The 23,483-nt window shown below is 41.3% G+C and overlaps 1 protein-coding gene and 1 long non-coding RNA gene across 11 annotated transcripts in view; one reads left to right on the top strand and one right to left on the bottom strand.

Moving 5' to 3' along the window:
• The window catches only part of LOC109460239 (uncharacterized), a 253,015-nt gene that overhangs the window by 188,068 nt on the left and 41,464 nt on the right, over positions 1-23,483 (bottom strand). For all 3 annotated transcript variants that reach the window (XR_012493329.1, XR_012493328.1, XR_012493327.1), the window contains exon 2: positions 11,539-11,659. This is a non-coding gene — a long non-coding RNA (uncharacterized LOC109460239). The remainder of the gene's footprint in view (positions 1-11,538; positions 11,660-23,483) is intronic.
• Positions 1-23,483, top strand: part of ADGRG2 (adhesion G protein-coupled receptor G2) — a 102,791-nt gene that overhangs the window by 42,375 nt on the left and 36,933 nt on the right. For 2 of the 8 annotated variants that reach the window (XM_019755400.2, XM_019755403.2), the window contains exons 4-6: positions 19,673-19,708; positions 22,587-22,625; positions 22,733-22,756. The exons of 1 other annotated variant lie outside the window; for it this stretch is intronic. In XM_019755400.2, coding sequence (XP_019610959.2) covers positions 19,673-19,708; positions 22,587-22,625; positions 22,733-22,756 — 99 coding nt within the window. Of the gene's footprint in view, positions 1-19,672; positions 19,709-22,586; positions 22,635-22,732; positions 22,757-23,483 lie in introns of all 8 variants that reach the window. 5 more of the 8 variants (XM_019755398.2, XM_019755402.2, XM_019755401.2 and 2 more) reach the window with 3 other exon arrangements.

The following is a 23,483-nucleotide window of genomic DNA, read 5'->3' as shown; positions in this document are numbered from 1 at the left end:
TAGCATTGTATATGTAAAAGTTTTTCTAAATGAAGTGTTTTGGGATCTGGAAAGGGCTAAATAGGAAGAAATTCATTATTGTCTTTTAGAACTCCCACTAAGAGTATTCATGTTATTTAATAACCACCTTGATAGCACTTACCATGTGCCAGCCTCTGTTCTGAGCCCTTATAAAAGACTAACTCATTTAAAGCTCACGCAATAACCCTTTGAAGTAGGCACTATTGTTAGCTCCATTTTACAGATGAGGAAATTGAGGCACAGCAAAGGTAAGCGACTTGCCCTGGGTTCAACATTTCTGTTGCCGAGCTACAATTCAAACTCAGGCCACCTGACCCAAAGTTTGTGTGTTTCAGTACTACACTAGCCTGTCTTTTGGCATTCCTAACCTCTCTGCTAGGCTGGGCTCCATTGCTTGGGGGTTGTGCACCTGTAGATTAAAAATGAAGGTGGAATCCACAACTGTGAGAACCACTGAATGTTAGACTGGGTCACCCGGACGACTGCTAGGCACACTCGCCCTGAACAGCTTTGGACGGAGGCACCTTCTCTTCAGTTCAGATGGCTTAGGTCTGGTTGTAGATGAAGGCCAAGGGGACTGACCTGCTGCTTCTACACCGGATAATCCATTGTGCAGTAATGAGTGCCTGCTGTGCGCCTAGTGTTACTGGCTGCTGACAGAACACCATCTCTGACTCCAGGGAATTTCTATCCAGTTGGAGGGACGTGTTTATGACACATGAGAACAATACAAACTGTAACTAAATCCTAGAGTGTGAGGCATTGCTGTAGGACTCTAACGTACAGCCTTTGGCCAACTCTGTGGATTAGTCTAGTTAATTGCTAAGCCACCTGTAGCAGATACTATAGGTGCCCTTGGCTGTATCCCTTGGCCGACCTCAGCAGTCACCTGCAGAAAAATCCTGTGCAGACTGATGGCTCCCATGTCTCTGACTAAGAATGATCTGTGCCCAAGGGACCACGCTTGGCCTGTGCACAGAACAAGCCAGAAGTGCCAGGGAGCTCACACCCCAAAAGAGTGAGGGATGCGAGTGGCTGTTTACCTATGCCAGCTTCCTCGCCCCTGGGTGGGACAAGCTGAGGTGTGCTCCAGTTGCCCATAGCAGTAACGCGCCCATGAATATACCCATTGTTGGCTTTACTCCCTTCCCTATCTCACTTCCCCACTCCCTCCTTCTGCTTCTGGGAGTCAGCCCCATTGGAAACACACTCATCTTCCACGGTCGAGCCAAATATTACTACCTCTATAAAAGCTGCCCTGACCTCTTCAGAAGAATCGACTCTCTCTCCCCAGTGCCCCTTTATATCTTTTTATACCTGGCACGTTGTAGCCTATCATTACAGTTCCTTTGCATCATGAGTCCTTTCAGTGCATTGTCAGCGCCAGGTGAGAAGGGAAAATGGGGTTTGGCAAGGTGGGTGGGAAACGAATGGGAGTAACATTAATGAGTACTGAGGGCCTGCTCTGCGCCGGGCCCTTTTAGGGGCTTCATGTCATCATCTCATTTAATCCTCACCAAAACTCTTCATGGTAGATATTTTTAGTCTCAGTTTGCAGATGAAGAAACTGAGCATTGAAGACATGAAGTCATTTGCCCAGAGTCACACAGCTCGGAGGATTCCCCCACTGGAATCTATAGCCTGTGCTGTTCATACGATACCAGGCTGCTCAGTAAGTGTCAGAAGACTGAGTGGACATGTCACTGAGGTGCGAGGAGAAGATGGACAGGGAGCCTGGGGAAGCCACAGGACAGCAGCCATTCCCCTTGGCTCTGGGGAATCTGGGCTGCGAACACAGTAGCTTTACTCTGGACGCCTGAGAGATGACTCAGTAGCTCTTGACAACAAGGAGAGGTAGGTCTGACACTCTCTTGTTAGGCCACAGGCCAACAGAGAGAATCCTTAGGCCTTAAAACTTTCAGTTGTGTGTTCTGGTGATGTTTGAAGGAGCCATTCTTGCTTTACCAGAAGCCCAAATAGGCAGGTAACTATATTTACCTCTAGCTTCTAGCTTTCCTGGGCAGTGCCAATGCCTTTTTTCTTTTACTCCCCCCTTTTTTTTCTCTTTGAAGGAGGTCTTCTTTTAGGTACAACTATTTTCCAGAGGGTGAGATGACATAATAATAGTGGAAGATGGTTATAATTTCATTCTTGCAGAGCTGTCTTCCCCATTTGGAAACAATTACACATTTGAGCCAGTTTGGTGATCTCATGAGCTATAATCCCCAACTTACTCTTTCTCTGGGCTGGGCCTAGATCTTTCTGTGCTGCAGGCATTTCCAGTGACAGATTCCTCTATAATTCCCCTTCTCTAAGGCCTCTCTGTCTTGTTTCCTCTTACCCTCTCATTCTTTGTCCATCCAAGTCTTGATTCTTCCTTGGGTGGCACATGTTAGAGCTACAGGAGGTACTATATGCTCCCGAAAGGCAGGGCACCTGTCTTTTTTTAAAAAATTTATTTATTTTCCAATTACAGTTGACATACAATATTATATTCATTTCAGCTGTACAGCATGAAACTAGGCATTTATATAACTTACGAAGTGATCACCCCAATAAGTGTAGTGCCCATCTGATGCCACGCATAGTTATTACCATATCATTGACTATATTCCCTATGCGGTACTTTACATCCCCATGACTATTTTTATAACTGCCATTTTGTACTTCTGAATCCCTTTCATTTTTTCATCCATCACCCCAACCCCTGCCCACCTGGCGACAGGGCACCCGTCTTGTTTGACTTTGTCGTCTAATACCAAAGCCAGTGCTGAGCCCCTTCTCTCTCAAGTCCCTCTCTGTAAGAATGCGATTATAAATACCATATGTCGATCTGATCCTCAGCGAATCTCACAACCCCCCAAAATCTCACTCCCCACACACAGGCATGAGGTCACTTCAGTTGGGCCCTCTTTCCCTAGCAGGTAGAAGTGCTGACAAGGAATGACAGAGACTCTAGATAGGTTGAGGGGGGCACTGAAAGCAGAGGACATTTGTGTCTCACTTTCCACTTAGAACTGATGAGAACTCCTCACAGGGGTCTGTACATCAACATAAGACAATGGTAGAGATGAGCAACGGCGGCGCAGTGTATTTAGGCAGAGAGAAGGCTGGAAATGGTGTCCTCTCTAGGTCTTTCTCGTCTCTTGTGTGGCAGGGTTAGAAATTCAAAATTGCCCTCATGTTCCTAGTGGGTAGCAGTGTTGAGAGCCCAGGATGGGGACAGAGCTGCAAAGATGATGGTGTGCACAACTTAGACAAATGGCCAGGTGGAGGATGTGACACACACTCAGCAGTGAAAGCTAAGGGGACCTGGGTGAGGAAGAGAGGGACCCCCAGGCCATGGTGGGATTCTGAGAGAATAGACCATGAGGTCCATTGAACAAAGCCTTCAGAAGTTGACGCCAGCTGGACACGCAGGAACCCTGCAGGGTAAGGGAGATCTCGGGAGAGGCCATTGAGAAGCCAGGGTTCAGCATAGCATGAGCTCACAGGTTCAGGCCCCTTCTCCCTGCTGCCAGAAGGACACCAGCACCCCATTCTCAACCCGGAAGCCACCTGACTACCAGAAGGAAGAGGAGGGAAAACAAAGATTGTCCATTTACCCAAAAGACACTGAGTTAACTAGAGACTATTTTAGAGCAATAGAAAGAGCTATTTTAAATAGTCAGGTTTAAGGATCCTTTTCCTGTATGTCTGGGATGGAGATTCCAAAACAAGATGGAACCATCCTACACATCAAAGGAAGCTGAGGGATTGATTTGTTTGTTTATTGCTGCTGTTGTTTGTACCTCTACATTATGTCTATCGATTTTAAACTAATTCTAAAATGAATACATATTGAACACTTCTGATGTGTCAGGACACTCAGCTGGGAATTGTTCAAGGTCGTCATCATAGCCTGAATTCTGCTCCTCCTCTGGTTTTATCTTTTCAGGCATGAAGAAATATCTAGTCAGGTCCGTGAGGGTAGAATGACATGTCTTTCCTCTGTGTATCCTCCACAGTGTCTAGCACATAGTAAGTGCTCAATAAAGTGGGCCTCTCCCCTCAGCTTGCATCACTGGCGGTATCCTCATCTGAACCCACTGAGTTCTGATACAACATGCATTGCTCTTCTGAACTGTGGCATCGGCTTCAGTGAGGTGGCTGCATGTTGGCTAGAATTATGTGTCTCCTTTCCTTTCCTCCACGTGATAAGGAGGCTCAGCTGATTGCCTGGTAAGATGTCGTCACACTTTGACACTCTGTGAGTTCAATTCCCCAGTAGGGACAGTCTTCAGGTTCTTAATTCATTGTCCCAGGATCCCAGGGATCCTTGGGGTCTGCTTCAAACTGAGAACCCCTCATCTTTGCAGTCCCATTTTAAGGCTGTTCTCCTAGTCAAAGTTCCTAATGTGAAACAGGAAACAACTTAAAATTTGTCATAGTTTTTCAAACAGCATTTTTTTAGGTGAGGCAATTTCAGAGGCTCCTAAAATTCCAATGAAGCCAAGGAATCTCTTAATTTCTAAACTGATAAAAACTCCAGAAGTGGCTTTTGCTGGCTGGGAAATCTCCCAGTCGCCAGTGCTCTCTTTGCCTGGCTCTTTGTGGAAAGGTCCCAGTGTCTCTTGGTAGGATCCAGTAGCAACAGCTTGTAGTACTGCACTTTAGCAGCCGCAGCAACAGCTCAGCAGGACATGACTTAGCTGGCCTGGTTTACCAAGCACCTTAGCATACGTGTCTCACCATGGCCCCCTGAGGTAGGCGGAGATGGCCGTAGTATCTCCACTTTGCTGATGAGAAGACGGAAGGTCAAAACAATGGAGTAACTTTCTTGGTTACCCAGCAAGAAAGAGTATCAAGGTCCTGAAAGCTGCTCTCCAGAACTTTCTCCTCTACACCAGCCTGCTCGAAGTGCTTGCTTTTAGCCAAGGTCTTCAACAATGGTGACTTTAACCATAAGGAATGGCCTTCTAGATCGGGGGTTGGCAAAACTTTTCTGTAAAGAGCCAGATAATAAATATGTTTGGCTTTGTGGACCATATGGTCTCTGTGGCAACCTCTCAACTTTGCCAGAGTAGCTTGAAAGCAGCCATAGGCAACATGTAAGTGAATAGGCAAGGCTTTGCACCAATAAAACTTTATTTACAAACACAGTTGGTGGGTTGGACTGTAGTTTATAGACCCTTGATCTAGATGGAGCAGAAGTGGTACAGCATATACTACTGGTCATTTATATGACAGCCATTCCTTGCTTTTCTCTTGCTGAATAAGCCCTGGCTTCACCAAGGGTGCTCACCCCTTTCCACACAACACAGGAGTAAATCCTGATAATTCTAAGCCAACCGTGGAAATGCTATTCCTTGCCAGTGTTTGATTTAGGAGTGGGCACATGACCCACTTTTGACCAATAAGACAATAGGGAAAATCTGCTGGGGGACTTCTAGGAAAAAATTTCCCCATTCTTAAGACGAGACTTAAAGAAAAGCAGTTCCTCTCCTTCCTCTGGACCCACACTGTCCAAGATGATAGCCACTAGGCACATGTAGCTATGCAAATTTAAATTAATTAAAATTAAACGAAATTAAAACTTCGGTTCCTCGGTCACATTATCTATATTTCAAGTGCTCAACAGTCCCATGGGGCTAGTGCTTGCCATACTGGACAGTGCAGCTGTAGACTATTTCCATCGCTGCAGAAAGTTCTATTGGCTAGTGCTGTATCTGGACGCTTTTAGGTCTGGATTTGATGCCTGAAACAATGTTAGCCATCTTTGAGAGGAGCTGGCAAGTCCGAGTGGAAAATGGGGATAACCTGAGTTTTTGAAAATGTTGAGTCCCTGAATTAACAGCACTCTGAGGATGAAAGAACAGAAAGACAAAAGACCTGGGTCCTCGTTGCTATCAGGACCAACCTTAGAACTGTCTGCTTTCAAATTTCTTGTTAAGTGGGCTAAATGAATGTCCTTAATGTTTACGGCACTTTTACTTGGGTGTTCTGTGACTTGCCCCTGAAAGTATTCTACATGTAAGAGTTAACTTTGTAAAGGTTTACTATGTGTCACATTGTTATAAATACTTCATGTTACTTTAGTGAATCATGACAATAACTACAATCAGGTGCTCATTTTCTAGATGACGGAACTGAGGCTTGAACAGTTTGAGTCACTTCCAAGTTCACTCAGCTGGAAAGTGGAGGTGGTAGGATTCTAGAACTTGTGTCCTTAACTACTTCCTCAGAGTTTAGTCCCTGAAGCAGTTGAAAATGGCTTTTACATGACTCTGACAGAAACTTTGCCATATTCATTCATCCCGAGATGGATTCATACCCCCAAAGGACTGGGTAAAGATTAAGAGAGATCTGGGGAATAAAAGCAGTATCTCCACTGATTTAATCTATTAGGGAGTAAGTTGATTTTCCAAGAGAACACACTGTTGAAATGTACCTTGATGTGGGTACATCTTTACTTTAAGGAAATAACAAGAAACACATTGATCTTGCCAAAAAATCTTAGGTTCATAAGATCACAGTGCTGTAAAAAAATCAAGATAAATTGAGGATGTTTTTGTAATGATGTCTGTGGCAACTGTGTCAGTTTTTTAACATCGGTGCCCTGTTTGACCTATATCCTTTCCTCTTCTTTCCTTTCACGGATGCACACAGCATAAAGTAAAAGTTACCCTCTTATTGCTATAGTATTTCATATGTGTAGAATTTTGTTACTTTCAAGAAGAAAGAAATAAAAAATATAAAATGGGCAATGGTCTTGCTTTGGTGAATAAAATTAGAATTGCTTATAATTACCTGATTAATTGAATAAACAAGAAGTGAAGACATAGCTATGTTGTGTTTCAACTGTATAGCCTTTTTTGCCTTGCTCCTAACAGAAAATATGATTTGTTATTACACTGATTTAGATTCACAGTAAAGTCGAACAAATTCTGGGTTTTGGTGTATAGGCATGATTTTGAATTAGTGAAGAATTTTCAGTTATAGGATATTTTCAAAGAATTTTAAAACTTTCAAGTGAGTTGCATAATATCACTAGAATGTAAACTCTATTTGAGGCCGGGGGCTTTGTTTTATTACCTGCTATAACCCAGTGCCCAGCATACAGTAGGCCTTCAAAAATTGTAATAAATGAACAAACTCTGGGCAAATCTCTTCATGTTTCTGAGCTTGTTTCCTCACATGCAGACTGAGGGGGCTGAACTAGTTTGGTATCTAGTCTTTTCCCTACCTATGGCACATTTTGTAATTCTTTTCTTCTGGTGAACTCCAAGTCCTAAAAGATACTATCTTTCAAAGGACTTATTTAAGTAAAAATTTCCTCCCATTTATGTGTTGAGCAAAGACATATCTAACTGTATCCAGTGTTTGTGATCAGCAGTAGAAAACCAGTATAGATATAATTTCAAACAAAGCAAACATCACATTCTAATTTTCTTATGCTGCTTATTGTGGGTAAAAAGACAATTTCTGAAATGATGAAATAGTGTCAAGGTGACTATCTCTGCCAGTTTTCTAGATTTACAATATTATACTAGGTCATCTTCAAGTCTCCTTCACCTCTGAAATGGATTTCTATGAACTTCAGTTTCCTGATGTGTAAGGCGAAGGATGGAACCCCATGGTCTTTCTAGAAGATGCCTTCCTATGGCCCTAAGCTATGGAAACTTGAATTAGACAAACACAGTGTTGTAACAGATATGCTCACTAATCAAGCATTAGTGACTACATAAGAATGTTTTATAGTTAGAATGGAAATCACATACATGCAAATCTTGGAAAGTAACCATCATCATGATTTTTTAAATGTCCCTCTACAAATTACTGATATCACATTGCTTGCATCAAGAAAAAAAACAGTTTCTACATAAAGGTAAACTTTATCTAAGGAAACAAAGTCATATAGTCTGAATTCGTAATCATTACATCTTATTGTTGGAACTGTGATAAAATACTTTATAAATATAATTTCATTCAAACTAATCACCCCCATTTTACAGATGAAGAAATATAAGCAGAGAAATGTTAGAAACTTAATCAAGGCAGAGCCAGGATTTGAACCCAAGTTGGTCTCCCTCAAGAGCCCAGCCTCTTCCTCACATTTAAAGCTTGGTTAAGGAGGCATGCTCATTCAGCCACTGAAAATAAATGGACACGGGCATTTTATTCGTATGGAGAAGATCACCAAGTCAAGAAATACACATTATGGAAAGTGAGGAATCCCAGATCAGACTTTCAAAGTTCATGACAAGCCAAACACCTATAAAGAGAAGACATCAGAACAGGAGCCACCAATATTACAAAGCCCTCAGGGCCTGCTAAGGATCTTCTACCCAGAAGTGCTACAGCAAAGGTTAGGGTTTACATGGCTATGAAACAAAGACAACTCAAAAATACTACAACTTTTCCAACTAAGTAGGATGCAGCATGACTATACATAATTCTAGCCTTTCTTAGTGGTTTTACTAGTATATAGTATAGCTGTTTACAGAACTCGTGCATCACGTGGGAGTCCTACTCTCCAGGGTCATGAAAACACCATGCTATGGATGTTAGCTGTGAGCAAAGCTGGGGAGGTGAGTCGCAAAGAAGGGGGCATTCCTATTTAGCCTCAAACTGGCAAAGGACTTTTCCTCCTCCGATTCATACTGATTCTCTGACTTTTGACCTTGTCAATATCATGACAATGAACAAGAGAGAAAATGGTGGCTGGAGAGTGATTTTAGCATTAATTTTGTCCCATGTGGGTATTAATTACTCCACAGCAAATTAAATCTGATGTGACAAAGACTGGCTGGCTGCTCACCAAACTTTTATTTTTTCCTTCTTCAGCACATACCTACCTAGCAACCCCCCTTACAATTAGAAGTGGCCATGTGACTGAGTTCTGGCCAACGCATATGGACAGAAGCAATGTTTGCCACTTCCAGGCCTAGCCATTAGAAATCTCCCGATTCCCCTCGCTCTCTCCCTTTTCCTGATTGCCTGATGAATGTTACTCTCCAGAGCAAACTTGGAATCTTCATGTTGAAGATGGCCGTGCCTCTGTTAACCTGGGTCCCTGAATGACTACATGGAGCAGATGCCCCTCTTTCTGCCCCACCCTGCACTCTACTCTAGGGTGTTGATTGGACTTTGCATGTGGAACATAAAATCCTATTTTTTCAAACCCCTGAGATTTCAGGGTTTATTTATTGCAGCAACTTGCCTTTCCTTAACTAATACATCTGACTATGATCCTTCTCACCAAGGTTGTTGGTACATCTCATTCTGCTGTTGGAAGGTGGGTTGGGGTGGGATACGCATCGTTTCTTGAGCTCACATAAGAACCCAGATTCATACAATCTAAGAAAGAGTCCATATGGTCACTACTGAGATGCTCATTGTCAAATCAGGAGAGAGTCATTTGAGGGCAAGAACCTCTACCAGAGCCACCCACCTCTTTTGTGCCAACCCAGGCCACTGGGACCCTTACCGCATGGCATGTAACTCTGACTGTAACAAGGTATTTAATCACTGTGCTTCAGTTTCCTTATCTGTGAAGTAGCAGTACCTCTCTCATAGAGTTATATGCAGATTAAATGAGTTAATGCATGTAAAACAGATGCCTGCAATGCATCTGACACATTGTAAGAACTCAGTAAATACTAGCCATTATCACTAGAGACCAGCGTTGTCTAATAGAAATTTTTGTGATAATGGAAGTGTTCGACAGTTGTACTGTCCAACACAGTAGCCACCAACCACATGTGGCTGTTGAGCACATGAAAAGTGACGGAGGAACTGAATTTTAAATTTTATTTAACTTTAATTAATTTAAATTTAAGTAGCCACTTGTGGCTAGTGGCTATTATATTGAACAGTGCAGCTATAGACTATTTGTTCTAATTGCTTTAGAAATTTTCTATTTCAAATTACATACTTGTATAAGTCAGGGTTCAATCAGAGAAGGGGAATCACTAAGGACACACACACACACACACACACACATGAGTGTGCATGTGCATACACACACCAAGGAATCTGTCTCAGGTATTTGACTTTATACACCTGTAGAAGCTGGTTAAGCAGTCTCTATAAAGCTGCTGTATTCACATCTGAGGCTAGAACTTGACATCTGTGATGGGCAGGCAAGTAGGGAAGAGGACGCATATAAGACAGGAGAAAGCAAGAACAAGCTGAAACGCACAAGCACGAGTTGTAGTCACAAAACAGACTGAAATCCACATTAGTTCTCATTGCCTATGACCTTGGTGTGGATATCCTGCAGACGCTGAGCCCTTCAACAAAAATTAAATACATACCTGGCTCAGGTGTCGGAAAAGCCAAAGGCGGATCCAGAGGAAGGTGGAGCAGTTGCCAGCTGGCAGCTCCCTCATATTAATGAGGTTAGACAGCTGATAATCACCAATGTGTGGGAGCTACAAAATGGCTGCTGCTCCACTTCCGCCCAAATCTCTCACAAGAAGCTCTCTTGTGTTCTGCACTATTGGAAAACATATAGAAAAGGGAATTCTGGAAAACATAGCTCAGCCTAGCTGTGATGCTACATTACAAAGCCATCACACGTACTTGAAAGCTAATGAACTCAGTTTTATATCTGTTAACACTTCTAAATAAAACATGATACTAACATCTCCCAAGATTGTACTTAATTGTTTCTGTTCTGCAACTGGCTCAAAGATATTTTGCAGATCCTTACAACCAGCCAACATTATCATTTTAAGTTTTTCTTTACACTTTTCTGTTGTTTAGAATTTTATCCACATAAGTCCACATTATTATTATTATTATAATCAGAAAAGAAGTTAGTGTTAATTTTTAGGAGCCAGACTATAAACCCTAGGGAGACCTAATCACACCATGATTAGCTGTTCCTACCAATTTTTCCTTGAAACTTTGCTGAGTCTTGACTTTGTGTAAGAAATTAGGAAACATAAGTTATGGTCACCATTTCTGAAACCCTTTGACTTCTGCCTCTTTCCTCACATGTTTCCAAAGTGATCCCAGGGGCATTTTGAAAATCCCAAGGGCAATTTGAAACAAAAAATATAAAGATAAAAGAAACTGAAGTGGAAGTCTTGCTTGATGGAAGAGAGAAACCATTTTTAGAAAAGTCACTAGGAAAAATGAGGAAAATGCAATGAGAGAGCATCATTGCATTAATTGCTGACGTGCAGTATTTACTGTGTATTCTTCTCAATACTGGCCACAGTAGTACCTATGAAGTATGATCTTCATTCCTGTTTTCCAGATGGAAAACTGAAGTGCCAGGTGGCTGATGTAAGTGATCCACAGTTACGTAGTGGTAGATCACAAAAGTTGTACGAAATGTTTAAAAAGTGATGGATTTGGAACTAGGCTGCCTGCGTTTCACAGTGTAGGTTAACCTTCCTACGTCACTTGCGGGATTCAGGGCAATATCACATAGATCATTGGCATTTCATAGGTTAACCATTGGCAGGCTGACTCCTGCTTCTCCCTCGCCCTGACATCCCAGTGACTCCCCAAATCCCCTCTTACCTTAGAAGTGTCGAACCTCTCTTTTCATGCCAGCTTCCCAAGCACGGGTTCAGGTCCTCATCGTGTCTTGCCTGCTCTCTGGCCTTCCCACTTCAGATCACGTTCCTCGTTTATTTCATAGCTATATAAAAAAATACAAATATATATATTTGTATTTATATATATACATATATATATACATATGCGTATATATGTGTATATATGTGTGTATGTATAGTTCTGTGCCAGGAGCTGGGGAGAGGGGAGAATGAGGAATCCATTTGACATCCAAGTCCTTCTCTTAGGCTCTTTGCCCCCAGAGAACCTAAACTAAGATGCCAAGGGGTTACTGCTCGATTATGAGCTGGCAAAGAGTGGCACAGGTACACTGGAAACTCCGTACCCGACCCACTAGTGCCCCCACCCCCACATTTCCAGGTGCTTCTGCACTTAAAACTCTATAAGAAACTCTGGCTAACCCAGAAATTACAGGTGCTTTGGTGTGAAAGAACTTGTCAACTACCAGCAGAATCAGCCTAGACACTAGTGGTGACCGGGGAGGCGGGGCCCCCAAGTACAAGCTGCTTTCCTTAAGCTGTAGCTCTTTGTGAGGAAACAGAGGTAACCCTAGAGCATGCATTCTCTCACGGGGGCGATACAGCCCCCACGGGGGTGAAAATCAGTGTGTGGAGGTAAAAAATAATCTTATATATCACAGAGGACTGGGACCCGGATGAGGCAAGCGAGGAGTCTAGGGCACCAAGTGTTAGGAGACATCCACTCTTAGGGCTGTGTTTGTGCATGTGTGTTCACACGTACATAATTATATACACACTCATCAGATGGCAAGGACTGCTGTGAATAAGGGGATGGAAAGGGTCAGGCTAAGGGTGAAAGTGTTGTTAACTTTAAATAGAGTGGTCTGGATCAGCCTCCTAGAGAAGGTGACATTCAAAGGAAACGCCAGGACAAACCAAGGGGCTCTCTGGAGGAAAACTGTTCTCGGCAGAGGCAGGAGCAGGGCAAAGGCCCTGAGATGGGAATATGCCCAGGGTGTGGGAGGAACAGCAAGGAGGCCAGTGTGGCTGAGTGAGGGGAGGCGGGGGGACATGAGGTCTGGGTAGAGGGCCTCAGGTTTCACGGGAATGTGGGGAGATTCCAAGGAGAAGCATGGATATAACACCAGTGTAGTAAGTGTTCAATAAAGGCCGGTCTGCCTTACTCCAGCCCGCCCCTGAAGCACTAAGCAACATTTACATATCACACTGAAATAGCTCCAGAAGCTACCAGCCTTCAGAAGTAGAATGGACACAAATCATGGCTAGCATTTTTAAATGGAAAGCACAACTAAAATACTCCGTTATCTGCACTGGCCATGACCAGCAGTCTAGATTCCAGTCTAATTGTCTAACTTCAGGAGCCCCAGGAAGGGGGGATGAGGCCCCAATATCCCCACCTGTCAGAAATAGTTCATTTCAAGGCTCTCATCCTTTCCAAAGTACACATCCCTCCTGGCAGAGCAGGGTGGACAGCCAGTAGGTCAGAGGCTCTTCGATTTTTTAGACCACAGCCCAAGATAAGCAGCAGCTCAGGGGAGTGTTGGGTTGGAGAGCCTATGCTCAGATCCTAGTTCTGACCTTTTACTTGTGATGCTGTGCACATTCCCTGACCTCCCTGTGCCTCAGTTTCTGCCCCTGTCTGTACAGTGGAGGCAACTTGCCTGTATTATTGTTATCAGGACCAAATGAGTTCATATTTGTGAAGTGCCTCATCATAGTAATGCTATATAAATGCTTATTAGTTAAAAACAGACTCCCTTTGGGGACTTTACTCTTTCCAGAAAAAAAATGCATATGAACATACACAGAAATTTGCATTCTATTTCAGGGACTTTAGGGACACTCCCAAATGCATCTCCTAGACCCTTGGGGAAGGGATGGGCCATAAACCCCTGAGAGAGCCAAGATCAGTTCTGGGGGGGTAAAGGGCAAGGGGACAGGTGGGTGGTATTGTGTGAGGGTGGGAGAAGAGCAAGAACCAGGGGCTGGAGGATAACACATCTGACACTCTTCCCATGTTGGCCAAGGCCCACCTAGAATTGCCGATTGTTTGCACTTTGGGAAGTTCCATCATCTAGGAGCTGAAGTTTTCTTTAATGATATCATTATTAATCAGTTAATAAAAACGTTATATCAGAGTATTTATTGAGCAGTATGACGTGAGATGGTCACAGCTGAAGTAAACATATTTCGGCTGTGCCAAAGTAGAAATGTTTTCACTCATTTTGTTGGTTATGTAGTAAAATCTAACAATACAGTCTTGGAAGAGTGTCTGTTGCCTCAAGCACTAAAGGGCCAATATAATAACAGAACAGTAGTTTTGTTTGGGGTTCCCATATAAGAGTGCCTAGGCATCATGCCTTGTTTTGAATCATCTCTCTATGGAACAGCAATTCAATCCAGAGAAGGACTGCTACCAGATTACAAGTTTCGGTTGGGTGCAAAATATTCATGCAAGGGGACTAGTCATATCCTTTTAGATCCACTCCTAAAAGATAAAGCCTTTATCTTTCCCATCCAACTTGAGGGTGAATGTGTTGGAAATAAATATTCATTACTATTACCAGGGTCACAGGTTTAAGACAACCAGCCTGCTCACATTTTAAGTATCAAATAGTGGGGAGAAAAATAAAAACTTCAGAAATACCCAGACATGACTTTGCATGACTTGGGTGCAGGTAGTTTGTTTGGGAGGTGATCCCGGGAATCCAGAGAGAAGGAGCATTGAGAGGGCATTAGGAAAAGAAGGAGAGTCAATAAAGGGTACATTAGTGAGATCACTGATGAATTGTTTTATGTTGTGTGCGATCTGTACTCGAAAGGCCATTTTAGCACACATTTGTAAGATCTGTTAGGCAATATATCTACCGTGATTGATAGTTAGTACTACTCCAAACCTCAGATTCTGATTAATAGCCATCCAAGAAGTATTCTCAAGTCGTTCCTTCATGGACTCTGCCTCGTTGCTGTCAGATCCTTTCCCTATCTTTCCCCTGGTCTGCTTTGTATCACAGGGACCTGACCCCTTGCAATATTTGGATTAAATTCCTTCTCTTGAACTACCTGTCATGGGTTCCTGACTGACAGAGACTCCTTAACGATGTCATCAGTCAATCCAAAAATGTTTTTGAACATCTACCAGATACAAGGCACTGGACTAGAGTCCCGTCAGATAATAAATAAAGTATCAAGCAGCTTAGCATCTAGTTGGGAAAATAAGACATACAGTGGAAAAGTTAAATAACAGTACCCAACAGTATATGTCTAAATGCCACGTGAATGGTGTAGTCAGTGAATAAACTTTAAGATATAAAGAGGAGAGAGCCATCGCCATCGGTTTCTGCAGCTAGGGCATGCTTCAGAGGGCCAGAGAGCTGACATAAAGGGGTCATTTTCTAAAACTTCTGATTTCGGGAGGGTGAAAATTTGAAATTTTATTGGAACTCTCCTGATTTATAAATGTTGATTAATATTTCAGACTTTCAGAAACTTCAGTGTGATTCCCACTGTGTAGGCAAGATAGAACTTGTTTGGGAACTGAATTGGGATTGTGAGTCAGTGGTGTGCATTTGGTCGATGGCTTACTGCATTGGGGGAGAAGTTAGAGGCAAAGAACGTGAAGATCCCTTCCAATTAAAAGATTCCAGTGTTCTAATATTTCACTCACATATAAGGGCTTAGAAGGGGGCAGTGCAGAATTGTACACCTGAAATCTATGTAATTTTACTAACAATTGTCACCCCAATAAATTTAATTAAAAATAAATAAATAAATAAATAAATAAATAAATAAATAAATAAATAAATAAGAAGGGGGCAGTGGGCATGGGAAGAAGGGAAAGAGGAGAGAGATTAGAGAATATTAATAACAATACCCTGCATTGATATACTAGTTTATGGTCTGCAGAGTTTGTCATTGGAAGCAGGGTAGGATAGAGGCTCAGAGGGTAGGCTCTGAAGTCAGACTGCCTGGGTTCAAATCCCAGCTGTACTATGAATTGCTGGTGAGGCCTTGAACAAGTCAATAAACCTTTCCCAGCCTCAGTTGCTCAAGCACTAAAAAGGACGGATGCTAATAAATTCACGTGTCTCATAGAATTGTTGGCTGCTTAAATAACAAAATGTGTATGATGCCCTTAGTACATTAAGCGTGGATCACAGGAATCACTTTTCGCTATTATTACACATACATAGTCTCTCTTTAATCCTTTCAACAGCCTCATATTACAGTGAGAAGAATGCATATGATGGTGATATGAATATGCATATGACTGGATGTGAGGTGGGAGTGGGGAATGGAGAAGTCAGGAGCAATGGGGAGAGAGTGAACATTCGGTTTGTAGACTCAGCTCTGTTGCTGAAACTGACTCCGGGTTTCTGGACCCTTCACTTAACTCCTGTGGGATTTTTTTCTTCCTAAAGAGTGGTTCCTTGCAACTCATTTCTTCATAATGTAACAAAAACTGGATTTCTGAGTATTGTAGGAAACAATGATTCCCCAAAGATGTCCATATCCCAATGCCTAGAACCTGTAACTATGTTATCTTCCAGGGCAAAGGGGACTGTGCAGATGTGATTAAAGTTAAGGACTGTGAAATGGGGAGATTATCATGAATTGCCTGTGTGGGCCCAGTGTAATCACGAGAGTTCTTAAAAGTGGAAGAGGAAGGCAGACAAGTGAGTCAGACGGATGCCGCATGAGGACTCCCCACTCCAACCCACTGTTGCTAGTTTTGAAGGCGGAGGAATGGGGCATGGGCCAACATATGTGGGTGGCCTCTAGAATTTGGGAACACCCTTCAGTTTACAACCAGCAAGAAAATGAGGATCTCAGTCCTACAACCACAAGGAACTGAATTCTGCCAAACCCTTCCTCCCTCCCCCGCCCCGTACCCCCCAAAAGCAGAACACGGATTCTCCTCTGGAGCCTCCAGAAAGGAATGCAGCCTGTCAACAGAACTCGAACATAACAAATTTGTGTTGTCTTTAACCACTAAGTTCACGGTAATTTGTTACAGCAGCAACAGGAAACTAATACACTGAAGTGTCCAGCTTAAACTACCTGGCTGGTGTTACCAGCAATACCGTGAAATTCAGGAACTGATCAGGTATGGAGATGATGTGGAGTGATGAGGGATGAGCTCTTAGATATATGGAGTTGGAGAGGCAATGACAGTGAGGCATTCACGTGGCACTGCTTCAACCACACTTGGCCGCGAGGGATTGGAGTTTGAGAGGTGGTGGCAATAACTCTGAAAGCAAGTGCCAGGGATGCAGTGTAGGGAAAGAGACTCCATCGAGGGGGCCAGTTTCTTGAGTTTCTAGTTCCTCTGTTTGGCTTCCATTCTAAGCGTATGCATGCCAAACTCCTGCTCATTTTAATTGGAATATATGGACTTTGTTTTAAAAAACCACTAGGGAGCCATACTGAGTAAATTTTATAGACACATCACAATAATTTTATTTATTGACTTAAATCAAGACTTCAATAAATGAATAATGCTTTAAAACTTGCTCTTTGTAGGTTTCCAAAGGAAAATCTGAAAAATTTAACTGTTTTTCCTTTCTTTGTTTATGAATCTTTTTAACAATGGAAATGTTTTGTCTTCTAAGAGTGGCATGGAACTCAAATATATGACTCACTGGAAATGACGACCACCTCTTTGGTTGTAACAAATGGGAAGTGAGTTAGGAGAGAGCCCAAGAGAAACAGAAACTGATACTCAAGAAAATGTAAGGCCTATGGGGACAGCTCTGTGTTGAACCAGGAGGAGTGATGGAGCACCACAATGAGAGGCACAAAAAGGGAACAAAATGTTAGTCACTGAGCAATCAGGCCCCTAGAAACAGAGAAAAGAATGCAAAAAGAAAAAAAGCGGACAAAAACAGTTTTAAAATCTCTAACTTCTATTTACCAGATTCCCTCCCTTCCTCAATGTAGATCACTGCTGGGAGCCCTGTAGGTTCCACAATAGAAGAGGTTAGCTCTGCGTGTGGGGCGGGCTGGTCTAGCTCTTGCTCTACATTTTGATCAGGTTTTACCTCTTGATTGTGAGTCCATGCCTGTCAAACTTGTCTACCCAGAGATGGCCAACCGATTTTGTGGTTTTCCCAGGAAACTTCCTTCTCTGCTCGGGCTCTCCTATTACCCTTGGCTTGTCCATGTCCTCTAACATCTAAGAAAGAGGTGAAACTCAAATCAGTCCCCTTCTCTGTGGGTACATAGCTCTGGTCAAAGCATTTAGCCATGGAGAAGGCTGGGAACATTGGTGGCTATAGTCAGCCACTGGGCAAAATTGTAAAGGAAGCAGTATTAGCCTCTGTTGCCCGTCAAAATCACTCTCCATCCCTCAGTGCCTTCACGCTATTCCCTGCTTGTACCACATTCCTACCCTACTCCACCTCATCTTCCCACACTGATAGTGTCATTCTCATAGTAGCCCATATTGAATGTTGACTCTTTTCAATATGGCTCAGTATGGTAGGTCTTTGCTACATGAGCAGAAGAATTCAGCCAGTTGGAATTAATTCATACTAAAGTGTGAATGACTGATTTTCCCACAAAGAGTGCTCCCAAGACTCTTTGATTGGTGGAATATTAAAGTAACATGAGGGATATATTGAAAGACAAAGACTAAAAAGAGTCAATTCCAATTAAATTAGGGCAATCAAGGAACTAAACTAACCACTCTGCATGCACTGAGAAAAATTAGGTTATAAATAGTTGTTGGGTTATACTGTCATGAGAAAAACCAGGTTATAAATAGCTTGTGTGATATGATGTTTCTTATCATACACATAAATACATATATACACGTACGCATATATTCATTTATCTATATACTGTTGACTCTTGAACAACATGGGTTTGAACTAACTGCTGGGTCCACTTATAGGTGGATTTTTTTCAATAAATATTGTAAATGTATTTTCTCTTCCTTATGATTTTCTTAATAACATTTTCTTTTCTCTAGCTTATAGTAAAAATACAGTATATAAAACATATAACATACAAAATATGTGTGCATCAACTGTTTATGTTATCAGTAAGGCTTCTGGCGAACAGAAGTCTAGCTCAACAGAAGTTTTATAGCTAAGGATATAAAGAAGTCACATCGAGACTGTCAGACAGAGAAAGACAAATACCTTATGGTCTTACTTACATGTGAAATCAAAACAAAAAACAAAAACCTGCACTTAGAGATACAGAAAACAGAATGGTTGTTGCCAGAGTTAGGGGTGTAGGAAAAAGACAAAGAACATAAATATGCCAAGTGTTCTTGTAGTAGTTAAGTCTTGGGGGAGTCAAAAGTTATATGCAGATTTTTGATTGCATGGGTGGGTGGGGTCGAGGCCCCTAATCCCCACTTTGCTCAAGGGTCAACTGTATATATGTAGATATATAATACATATACATACGCATATAGAGAGAGAAAAGAATATATGCCAAAATGTTAATGTCATTTATCTGTAGGTGGTGAAATTATAGGTAGTTTTAATTTTTTTCTTTTTGTTTAGCTATAATTTCGGAAGTTTCTCCAGTAAATGTATATTGTTTTTCATAGAGAAAAAACAGAATTACTTTTCTTTTAAGGAATCTAAGTATCCTCCCAAAATAAATAACACAGCAGTTCTTGCAGTTTATACACCCAGAGGCGTCTGATCTAGTTTAACTCATAAAAAAGAAGTGGCTTAACAGGTGTGCTAATAGGTATAAACAGAAGCACAGTTAATGGAAGATTAATTTATGCAGATGTATACATTTACTTTTACAAATTCTAATGAATATTAGCCAACAACTAAAGTTCTTAGTCATCGTTTTTAGTTTAAAATGTGCTAAACCATTCATTATATAACAAAATATATAGAGCGCCATCAACAGTTAAATTGGAAGAATTGCTTCACCAAAGATAAATCTTTGTAGAGAATTAAAAAGAAGTAATGATTAGGCTGTTGAAAATAATAGTAAATTAACATACTGCCCTCTTTTGGCAGCTATTTGCAACTCATTTTACATTCATTCCCATTAAAGATGTTGATCTCCTATAAATTTATGCACAAACTAAACTAATTTTAATTCACCTTTTTCCTCAACAGAGAATCCTGACAATTTCAGTTTGTTATCACCATCTGGTAAGACTGTTATTTCGTGACTTTGGGGAATTTCAGGAAAATATTCTAAAAGTTCTCCATGCAATATGTATGGCATGTAGTCAGATATAGCAAAATTGGGGTTTTTTTCCCATAAAACTTAATTACACTAAATTCTGTCATTAAACCTACACCTGAAAAGTCAATAGCAAACACAGGCAAGAGGACAGGCATATTTGTTCCATCGCATTGCTGGACAGAGCTGGGGAGTAAACTGGGGATTTTCATTATGGTAACTGTTTAAGTTCTTCAATGTTATTTTCAGTATTCTAATTCACAAGTCTCCTGAAGAGCATCAAGAACATAAATATGTAGGTAAACGCTATGCTCACCTCCTCCCATGAACACTTTAAAATTACAATTAAATTACAGAACAATCAACCTGGAGAATCATCTGAAGTCTAGCTAAACAGAAGTTTTATAACTAAGGATATAAAGAAGTCACATCGAGACTGTCAGACAGAGAAAGACAAATACCTTATGGTCTTACTTATATGTGGAATTAAAAAAAAAACAACCCTACACTTACAGATACAGAAAACAGAATGGTGGTTGCCCTCTAGGGGTGTAGGAAAAAGAACATAAATATGCCGAGTGTTCTTGTATTTGAGGGATGAGATGTTCTTTTATGGTTTCTCAGTACCTTACTGAATGAATATTTTTCCAAAGGCTTCTAAGGGCTTAGCACTCATGAGAACGGGAAGGGAAATAAATGAAAGAGAAATTTCTAACTAGGACTCGTCTTGGCAGGAACCAGGAACAGGACCCACATTCAAGACTGCTAGCTGGAACAGAACCTCAGGGGTAAAGAGGTCCAGCCCCTCCCTTAGTTGATGACATAGTGAAGCCTGGAGTGGCTGAGTAACTTGTCTAAGGTCACACAGCTTCTTGCCCCACATCACGCAGAGGCAGCACGTGGCTTCTCTGACTCCTACTTCTGTATTCTTTCTGGTATACCAATATATCACAGAATAATCTTTTGTGGTAAGGAGTCACCTCACATTCTATCCTTAGTTGTGTGAAAATGAGCTCCTGTTATTAATTAATTCATTGAAACAAAATAGCTATTACTTCTCATGCACTGGGAATCTGCAGACATCTCATTTTGCTTCCAATCTTGCAGCATAGGAATCATTATATTCACGTTAGAGATGAAGAAACTGAGGGTCAGAGAGGATACAACTTGCTCATGCTCACACATTTTCTGGAGCCAGACTATTTGGGTTTGAATTTAGCCACCACCCTCCTAGCCCCATTGCTAGCTGTGTAACTTTGGGCAAGTTCCTTCACCTTTCTGTGCCTCAGTTTCTTCATTTGTAAGTTAGGATGAATAATAGTATCTGCTTCATAGGGTAGTTGTGAAGATGAGATAACACGTGTCTGGCACAGAGTAAACCCTTAATAAGTAATAACTATCATTATTATGAATTATGAAGTAATGGGGTGAAGACTCAAACCCAGAATCTGCCCCCTCATTGTTAAGCTTCTCGGTGAAAATGAACCACTGCATTTTTCTTCTGGCACAGTAGCCTTCATTAGACTTAATCCTGGTGAGATCTTTGCAAAATCCTGTTTGAATGGGATGGGATATGGGGCTTTTGAGGCCCACACTGGTTCCAGTCACAGCCTGGGTTCTGGGGGCCCTAGGGGTGAGCTGCACTAACTGGAAGGTAAGCGCCAGTGTCCATCAGGGACAGATGGGTGGTTGTGCCCACAGGCCTCTTCTTTGGATGGCATCACCATTCATCAACATTCAGAAGAATTAATAGTCATTCATGAAAAACCAACTTTAGTCAATTATTTTGTTCTGCCCCAAAAGCAAAGGATTCCATATCCACACTTTGAATCTATCTTACTGCTCAGGAACTGTCTTACTTCTCAAGAAATATCCTTGGTCATTTTTTTAAAAATGCAGTAAGTGACAAAATATGGAATGAATAATGTAGGACAGACAGGGTGTGTGTGTGTGTTTCAGCCAAGGCATGAGCCTTCTAAAACAGACAGGCCAGCCAAGCGCCTTGACACACCCAAATGTCATCCTTACCGGCTGAATATCGGGCTCCCTACTGCAAAGCTCGTTTTTGTCGTAAAAACGTCTGTGTTTACTTTTCTTTTGTATACACAGAGGTCAAGCCATTGGGTCTTTTTAATGTTTAAACATGCAAAATGTGTGTAGTAGACTGACCGCTTAGTGTAAGTGGAGTTATTCCACAGTAAACTTATAACTTGATTGATAGCAGCCATGCTTTAAAATAACTCACCAGGAAATTGTGTTAGGTAGTACAGTATTGAGTGGTAGCAATGTTTGAGGTTTGTTTTAATCCTAAATTCACTATGGGAAGAGCTGCCAGGTGTCATTATAACAGAATGGAGCCAATGTGCCCATATGTTTCATAATTGTAGTTCGACAAATTATTTAAAGTATAAAATGTTTTCTAGAACTCTCTGGCTAAAAAATTTTGAAAGTAGTATGTCTGTCTCATAGTTTGTCGTGGTTCCTAAACTTATTTCCATAATATTCCATAGGTAGGAACAGGCTTTGTGGTCATGAATTTCAGGTTCTTCATCTGTAAAATGGGACAATTACAGTCGTTTCATCTCTTATGTAGTTAAATCTGCAAGTCCCATAATCACTCAGTGAGTATACATTTAATCAGAGAATTCTTCTCTACAATTCTCTGATTAAATGTATACTCACTGAGTGATTATGGGACTTGCAGATTTAACTACATATTAGTCTGATAGCATGTTTTCCACTTCCTTTTCATAATTATATTTCAAAAGGTCTAACTCCTTGACATTCAATAAATAATTGTTTCAAAGTATTAATTAGAAAATTTTGTTGTTTTTTCTCCTGCAGCTAAATCATCTCTTGTTGGTTTGGTCCCGTACTCCAATGGTACTTCAGGCAAGATTTTGAAAAAATTTAAACCTAGAGTTAGCCCAATTTGTTAAGTTTTTTATTTAACTGTGTATTTGTATTGTTTTTTTCCCTCGGGACAAAAGAGGTTGAAACTACAAGCCTAAATGGTAAGAATTTTTTCTGAAGCAAGTGAAAATTGATAACCCTTAATATGCATATAAGTATAATGAATGGTGTTTAAGGTTTCCATATTCAAATAACCAAAAAACAAAACAAAACAAAAAAACCCAAAACCCAAGACTGTCAACCCTGGAGAGCAACCTAAACTTTCTGGTTAAATGATAAAATTCTTATTATCATGGAGGGAGGACAGCCCTCACCACTTAAACCATTCTGCAAAAGAAAAGAAATAATTGATCACATTTTGAGTACCCTTGCTCGCCAACACAATCCCAACACATTTTATATGACAGATTGTTTAAATGTGAAAAGCACATCCTGTGAATTCAATATGATTCAGAATGTATTTGGAGGCACAGAGTGTTCAAAGACAGCCTTTTTACAGATGGTTTTATCAATTTTAAAATGGTATAAAATAAAATAAAAAACTGGCTTCATCAGGATGCTGGAGAAAAGGGAAAAGAACAGGGTTATATTCAAAGGCGGTGGGCAGGGCAGCACACTCTGTTCTCCCCTCCCCACCCCCCATGGATAGAAAGCCTTCCATCTTATTGCAGTCAAAACCAAACACTTTTCACAATCCCTTAGTTAAAATCTCACCATGTGGTTAGTGGTTAAAGAGCTAACCAAACATAGATGCAGCTCACACTAATAGAAACTGGTTTAAATTCAATTTTGGTCAAACAGGAAGGGGCAGGCATTATCATTTTTAAG

Source organism: Rhinolophus sinicus, chromosome X, assembly GCF_036562045.2.
Source record: "Rhinolophus sinicus isolate RSC01 chromosome X, ASM3656204v1, whole genome shotgun sequence".
Lineage (NCBI taxonomy): Eukaryota > Metazoa > Chordata > Mammalia > Chiroptera > Rhinolophidae > Rhinolophus > Rhinolophus sinicus.
Note: the sequence above shows the minus strand (reverse complement) of the source record. Positions and strands in the feature narration are given on the sequence as shown.